Here is an 8,087-nt window from a genome sequence, read left to right on the forward strand (position 1 = left end):
GATCATGTGGTTTTTGTCCTTCTTTTTGTTGATGTGATGGGTGATGTTGATGGATTTTTGAATGTTGTACCATCCTTGCATCCCTGGAATAAATCCTACTTCATCATAATGGATGATCTTTTGACATATTTTTTAATTTGGTCTGCTAATATTTTGTTCAGTATTTTTGCATCTATGTTCATCAAGGATATTGGTCTGTAATTTTCTTTTTTTGTGGTGTTTTTGCCTAGTTTTGGTATTAGAGTGATGCTGGCCTCATAGAATGAGTTTGGAAGTATTCCCTCTTCTTCTACTCAGACTCTGTATTTATATAAGGCTCCCCAGACTCACCATCTTGAGGCGCTTGTGGTGAGGCAGAAAAGACCACTTAGGTATGTGGGGGGAAATGGTGTGCCAAGAGTCAGTGTAAGTTCTACATTTGAAAGTCTCTTAAATGTTCATGGGAGATGAAGAGTCAGCATCTAGGAAAGAACGTTAACTCCTGGGTGTCAAAGCCACAGAAAGTCTAAGATGTATAGTCAATTTTTTGCATCCATTGAACAGGCTTTAACATAAGAAATGAAAATAGACCAGAAGAGTCTTTTAAAAAATCATTTATATTTTTTATTATAGGATTATTTAACAAAAGATTATCCAATATAAAATGTCTAATCTACCTATTCTAGATTAACACTCCTATTAATATGTACTACATTTACATCTTTGGAGTGAGATTTAAGGCCAAACCATCTTAACTTCTAGGTGGGTACCTGTGATGGCCTTTTAATTGCTTTATAAGTATGGAAGCTTCTTATTCTTTTTCCAGCTGCTGCCTTAGCCTTAGGAGAGTGGAGGAATTCTATGCTTCCTCATTCCATATACGATGGGCATTTCTGTTGTTTTCCAGCCTTTCATTTAAAAACATGCCAACACAATGCCTAAATATTACATCTGTAAGGGACTTTCTGTATGATGAAAAGCAAAGCAGACAGTTACATTTTTCTTTCACACCTGTTGTGCTTATCTTTCTGGCTATATTATAAACTCCCTGAGGACAGTATTAAACAGCTTTTGTAACCCTTACTACATCTAAAATACCATGCCAAGCATGTAGTAAGGGTTCAGTAAAAAAACAATCAAACCACATATCTGTGATAGTTTACTTATTTCTAGAAAGAAATCTTGGCCAATCAGAGAGGTATGTTATCCTGAGAGAGTAGAACGCCATCTAGTGACTCTTGTTAATTCGACTAGGAAAGTGTGAGATTCAGAGAATTCCAGATTGCTGCTTCCATGTCCTATATCTGTGTATGCAAAAACAACAAGAAATCTTAAATTCAGTTAAGCTTTTGCTTTCCTTTATTGTCACGATCTGGTCTTCATATAATTAAACTCATAGTGAATCTGATTTTTTATAGAATGGAAAATCATGCAATTATCAATTACAATGGAATAAATATGGAGGCCATAAGGAATTCAGGAATCAAAGAGTCTATTTAGTATTAAAATGTGAAGTACAATGACTCTAGGAACAGTCTAGTGCCATAAACTATTATTCCTGTACAATAGTGCCATAGTTAAATAATTTGACTACTAAAACTTTTAATGATAAAATTGTGGTTACACTCATACCTGTTGTTAAAATTTCATACTTTCTCAATAAAAGTTTTTTCCTGTATCCCCAAAGTTTATTCTCTGATGGGAATCTTCAGCTTTGGCATAATACTGTTTTTAATACTCAACTATTGTGCACTTGGCCAAAATGTGTATTTGTTGCACATCTACTTAGAACCTATTATTTAGCAAACTCTGGTTTGGGTACTGAGGATAAAGAGGGGGGAGAGACATAGTTCTCATCTTCAAAAAGTTTTTTTTGTGGTGGACAGGAGTAGCGATGAGTATATGTATGATTAGAATATAGTAGAAAATATGCTCTTGGAGAATAGATGGATTATGGGAATCCTGTTTGGGGAGGTTAGGGCCCAGTGTTTTGGGAGGCTCAGTAACACCCTAAAACAATCAGATGATAAGTACTTAGTCTTGCCAACCAGAAATGCTTCCTACAAGGGGTTGCATCTAAACTAAATCATAAAGGAAAAATCAGGGCAGGCCAGTTAAAGGGTTAAGGGTAGAGAGATGAGGTGGGGACAGCAAAGGAAAGGTTAAAATGGAGGGAACAGTGCTTCTAGACCAAGGGGACAGAATATGTGCAAAGGTCCTCAGGGGAGAGAAAGAATACAGGCTCCTGTACTTACATATTGTCTTGCCAATGGTTTTCAGCCCCCAGCAAGTTTACTATGAATTCAATGTGACCAAAGAAAATGACAGTAAAACATTCTTGGGGTGAAAGAGTTATACCCAGCTTTATTCCCACGGTGGCAGGTCAATCACTAAAATACCATTCACTCAGAGTGAGTCTGCATGCAGCAAGCCGGTCTCTGCCTCTGGGCCTCTCTGCTGCACAGTCACCCCACACAGCTGTCCTCTAGACCTCTGTCCTTGGTGCTGCCACCACTCCAGCCTCTGCTCTGCTTTCCTGCAGCCTTGCAGCCGTGCTACCGTATCGCACAGAGCATTGGGCAGAGCTTTTTTATATAGAGAGCAACATATTGCCCACAAGTGTGCACTGAGCTAGCCAACCAGGGCCAGGTGAGATCCTGGCCACAGGAACTTTCATTTTATCCACACATATTTTCAATTTACAAATATTTACTGCTGTAGCAAGCCTCCAACATGGCTGTCTGTCTTGCCAATGGGTTTCAGCCCCCGGCAAGTTCACTATGGATTCGGTGACCAAAGAAATGACAGTAAAACGTTCTTGGGGTGAAAGGGTTATACCTAACTTTATTTCCATGGTGGCAGGTCAATCACTAAAATTCCATCCACTCAGAGTGAGTCTGCATGCAGCAAGCCGGTCTCTGCCTCTGGGCCTCTCGGCCTGCACAGCCGTCTCAGTCTCTGTCCTCAGCACTGTCACCACTCCAATCTCTGCTCTCCTGCAGCCTTGCAGCCATGCTACAGTGTTGCCCAGAGAACTGGGTGGAGCTCTTTATATAAAGTCAATAACAACGTATTGCCCACACGTCTGTAGTGAGCTAGCCAATCTGGACCAGGTGAGAATCCTGGCCACAGGAACTTTCATTTTATCCACACTGCCTCCCCTAAGGGGGATTGCCCCAGGGCAAGTTTGCTCTGGATTTGCTGAGACTGAATAACAACAAAACACTAAGGGTAAAAGGGCTTATACCAAGCTTTATTGTCATGGGTGGCAGGTTGAGTGCCATAATCATTCTGCATCTGGCAAGTCTGCAATTGGCAATTAGCCTCAGCCTTTGCCTGAGGGGCAGAGCACTGTGGGGAGCAGTTTATATAGCAACACAGACAATAATGGCTCCTTGCCAACAGGTTTGTAAACACTGGCCTAAGGGCAGTAGGCCAATTACATCATCAAGCAGGTAGAGTCAGGTGAGGATCCTGGCCATGACAACTTCCACTTCCCCTACAATAGCCCTCAATGATCCTCACCAGCTAGTATTCACAGCCTTGTTTAGCCCTCTCCAACAATGAATAAGGGCAACCTGTATAATCAACAGGATAGTGTGGAAACTATGGCGTGTGACTTCTGAGTTGAAGTCCTAAAAGACATTGTGGCTTCTGCCTTGCTCACTTTGGGATCACTTACTCTGGGGGAAGCCTGCTGCCATGTCATGCTGACAACCAGGGAACCCTCTGGGAAGGTCAATGTGTCAAGGAACTGGGGCCCTTGTACCATAGCTGTGTGAATGAACCAGCTTGGAAACATCTCTTCCAGTCCTGGTTGATGTAATCTAGGCCAATTTCTTGACTACAACCTCTTGAAAGACCTTGATCCAGAACCACCCAAATAAACCACTCCAGACTGTTGATGAACAGAAACAGTGTGCAGTAATAAATGTTTATTTATGTTGCTAAATTTTGGGAATAATTCATTATTCTGCATTAGATAATTAATACATTCACTGATGTGCTCAAAGATAGCTTCCAGAGCAAAATGCATCAGCTTTTATCTATCAGTCATTTTCATCTTAGCTATTGGATTTTAGTCCACAGCTTATTGGGTAAATTTGTGCTTAGCTTTTGCAGTATTTTATGAAGACTGTTAATCTCCTTTTATGTAGGAAATAGAAAAGTAGAGCTGAAAGGAAAAGGCAGATGATAGAAACAAAAGTAGAGATAACAAAAGCTGAAACTGGTGAAAAAATTACAAAAACTGCACCTACCTATTGGGTGAGTTTTTCAATAGGAATTATTCTGAAGGACAAATAGGGAACAGATGAAACACCTATACCATCAACAGTAATCAATAGCAACGGGAATAAGCTATTGATGAAAATGGAGCTAGCCTAGAGTCTGTGCCCAGAGGATCAGCATCAAGGTTTGATTCCTATTAGCTTTTCAAGGCTCAGAGTTTGAGAACTTAAAGACCAGACCTAAGCAAAGGGCCATCTGTGGCTCACTGGGGATGGCTTGTTCACTTTAAGGCCCAATTTGATCTCTGCCGCAGCAAAGTGGGTTAGGAGGTGGTGTCTGCAAATACTTTCATTGCCAAGTACTTCTCCACTGCACCTGCAAGGAGGAGGCTTATCTACCTTGGCAGCTTTTTCAGTGTGGACTCTTCCTGATAGAATATCCGTGATTCTAATATTCCAAAGAACAGACTCACTCACTAGGAGAAATGCCTTTGTTGACTGAGCCTTAGATTCTTACTCATATTGAGCTCCAAGAATGTGAATAGAATGAAGAGGGGAAAGAGTTCTATTTTCAGGCTTGTCTGCATAGGTGACATTTGAGTCACCTCTTAGTAACTTTAGGTTTACCAAAAGACAAGAAACTGACCTTCAAAACCTAACCCGTTCATTATTAGGCTAGTTGCTGTAGTTCAGTGTGATTGCAGCTTAGAAGTGAGGGATAGGGAGAGGGAGAAAATTGGTCCATGTGATGAGTCTGGAGAAGGAGCAGAGAACAAATCATAAAGGGCTTTATAGGCCAGAGTACCTGATTTGGGCTTTATCCAGAGGACAATCAGAACACTGAAGGGTTTTAAGTTGGGGAGTGAATGGATCAAGATTATCTTAGAAAATCACTCTGGATATAGAGTGCACGCACAATCTTGAAGGTGGGGAAAATGTTAATAGATTGTTGCAATGATCCAAACTGCCTAAATCAAAGAGGCAATGGGGTTAGACGCAGCAGTTTTAGAAGGGAAAAAGGTGGGCTCATTCACTGAGAATGGAAAAACAGGGTTGAGGCCAAGTGGAAAAAGAGGAATTCAGTTTGGGACGTGTTAAATTTGAGGTGCCTAAAGGTCATCCAAATGAATGTCAGCCGGAACTTGAAAATAGAGGTCTGGGCAGACCTGTGCCTGAGATACATAGGTTCAGGAGACAAAAATGTAATGGAAACCAAGAGAGGATAGGTTATCTTTGTTGGGGCAAAAAAGAAAAGGGTCAATGACAGAACCACAGGAAAGCCAGCATTTACAGGATTGGCAGCTAAGAAGCAGAGACATTAAAGGAAGGATAAAACAGAAATGATCAGCACCATAGTCAGTGAGATGTGAGGCATTGTGATTCCAAGTTTCATCGGGTCAACCGGCTTCTTCCATGGAAGGCAGTCACTTCCCCATCTTTGGCTCTCTGACAAAGCTTTTGTACATGCAACCAATTTTATTGAGCCTATACTATATGCCACTGTTCTAGGTGCCAGTGACACATTGATGAACAAAAAAGACAAGTGTCCTGATTTTAAGGAGCTTACATTCTAGGGTGGGGAAGAGACAATAAACATTAAAAACAGGTAAACAAATATTAGAAAATGACACTATGTAAAGAAATAAAGTAGATTAAGAGGCTTCAGGATATAGAGAGAGGGTGTGTGAGCAATTTCCAATGGGGCAGTCAGAGTAGTCCTCACTGAGTGAGGTGATATTTGAATAAAACTTTATTATTTGCCAAGTTGTTATCTGGGGGTAGAGCATTCTAGGCTGAAGTTACAACCAGAGCAAAGGTCTCGAGGCAGAAGCAAGCTTGGTAAGTTAAAGTGAATAATAGCATTAGGGCACTAAGCGACGAGGTCAAGAAACAAGGGGGGCATCAGGTAGGTCTTCAGCTTTGGCTCTGATTAAAACGAGGGGCTATTGGAAGGTTTTGAGCTTGAGTGACATGTCTTAATATTTTCTAAATAGGATCACTTCATACTGCTGCATTTAGAATAGATGCTGAGTGGCAAAAGGGAGAGGCAGGAGGACCCGTTAGGTGGTCAGCGCAGAAATTCAGGCAAAAGATGACGGTACCTTGAGTCACGATTATAGCAGAGTAGGTTTCTTGATGTTTTGGAAGGTATGAAGAGACAGTTGTCAAGAATAACACCAAGGCTTCTGTCCCAAACAAATAGAAAGTTAATGCCATGAACTTCGTGTGGATGCCATCAAGGCGAGTGTTGGAGGGCGGAGAGGAGCTACTTTACAAAAGATGGCCAGAGAGGGGGCACATGCTTTCTCAGGGAAAGGAAAGGCACGTAGTGGAATCTGGCAAAATGCAGCCAATGCCGCGGGCCCTCTCCGCCGGGGCAGGGCGCCCGGTGGCAGAGCCGCGCGAGCGAGGCCGAGGCCCCGGCCTCCGAGGTGGCGGCGTCTCTCTCCGTCAGAGCTCTGCCCGACGCGCAGCCCGAGGGCCGTGGCCCTCTCATCGGCTTCCTGCCCGTTAGCGTGGTTACCAGGAAGCCGAAACCGAAACTTCCAGCCTCTCCCCAAAACGAGCTAATTGTGTGAAAATAGGGGAAAAGCCGAGGAAACGGCCAGAATGCAAATTTCATTCAAAAGATCAACGACCCTAGAGACAATCTTAAAGTAAAACCAACACAAGCACAACTTTTATGACAGGGAAGGCCGCAGGACTCTCTTCTGCGCACGGGCGGCCTCACCAGCGTCACTCTGAGGTAAGAGCCTTTCTCCTCAATCCACTCCATGGAACCACCAGGGCGGGCGGCCTCCTTCCACTACGGGGAGAGGAAAGGGTCAAGTCATGCTGCGCGAACATGGCTGACCAAGCGCCACAAAAGGATTCTTAGGGCGGGACGGACCCAACGATTCTCTCCCTTGGTTCCCATTGGCTGCGATCTTGAGGCTGTCCTCCCCGACTGGCTACTGGGGAGCCTGGGTGCCTGGCAGCATCCCGCCCCGTTAGGCGCGCGTGCGCACGTGTGGAGGGTGCTCACCGCACTGAGCAGGCGCGGCCTCGTGTCGGCTGGAGGGGCCGGATGGAGCGGCGCGCGCTGCGTCCCAGGGTTCGGCTTTCCCTGCTGGTCCCGCCCTCCGTCGCGGCGGCGCGGTGCACCTTGGGATAGGGAGCGATCTCCGAGCGAGGCAGCAAGATGGACGCGGGATTCTTCCGCGTAAGTAGAAGCGCGGGGATCTGGGGTGAGGTGAGGGGCTTATCGCTGAGGCCTGGCAGGAGGCCTAAACTCGGGACCAGTAGCCAGCAAGGAAAGGCTTCGAAGATCCTGATGATCCTTCGTGCCAGCAGTCGCTCTCGCCTGCTCTGCGGTGGAGACCGGTGCGCCCCTGCGCAGTCTCCTCCTCCGGGATCGTCCCCCCTACGCGGCGGCGACGGTCGCCGGAAAATGGCGGCCGAATGGGCCGGAGCCGTACCTCGCCGCCCGTCTGCTTAGCGGGGCCTGCAGGCCTAGACGCGCGCGCCGCCGGGTCCTGGGGCCTAGCGGAGTCGCGAGGAGGAAGTCCCTGGGGGGAGGCCGGAGGGAAGCCGAGGGTGACTGGCGGCGGGAGGGCCCTGGAGCGTACGTTCTGGGGGGGTACCGCCCGAGGGCAGCGTGTTGGACAGAGGACGGGAAACAGTTTTCTCTTGAGAAAGCGGGCGCCGACCCTCCCATCCCCGCTCTTCTCGTCCTAAGCCGTTGCGAAGGCGTCGGGTCAGAGTTCGCGGGAGCTCCCGCCCAATTTGATAGCCCATCTGGGCGGGGAATTCAGAATCCGAGACTCTTGAGGGCAGAGCTTGCAACAGAAAGTATGCATGTGTATGGAAGGAGGGGTGGGGGATGGATCAACTCCTCTC

At 45.7% G+C, this 8,087-nt stretch overlaps 1 protein-coding gene across 23 annotated transcripts in view; it reads left to right on the top strand.

Moving 5' to 3' along the window:
* The first annotated feature begins 7,256 nt into the window (after window positions 1-7,256).
* SRRM1 (serine and arginine repetitive matrix 1) overlaps window positions 7,257-8,087 on the top strand; it is a 31,991-nt gene continuing 31,160 nt past the window's right edge. For 22 of the 23 annotated variants that reach the window (XM_036914736.2, XM_057499851.1, XM_057499855.1 and 19 more), the window contains exon 1: window positions 7,258-7,410. In XM_036914736.2, the coding sequence (XP_036770631.2) occupies window positions 7,390-7,410 (21 nt within the window). In that variant the 5' untranslated portion in view covers window positions 7,258-7,389. Of the gene's footprint in view, window positions 7,411-8,087 lie in introns of all 23 variants that reach the window. The other variant, XM_057499856.1, reaches the window with a different exon arrangement.

This window comes from Manis pentadactyla, chromosome 4 (assembly GCF_030020395.1).
Source record: "Manis pentadactyla isolate mManPen7 chromosome 4, mManPen7.hap1, whole genome shotgun sequence".
NCBI lineage: Eukaryota > Metazoa > Chordata > Mammalia > Pholidota > Manidae > Manis > Manis pentadactyla.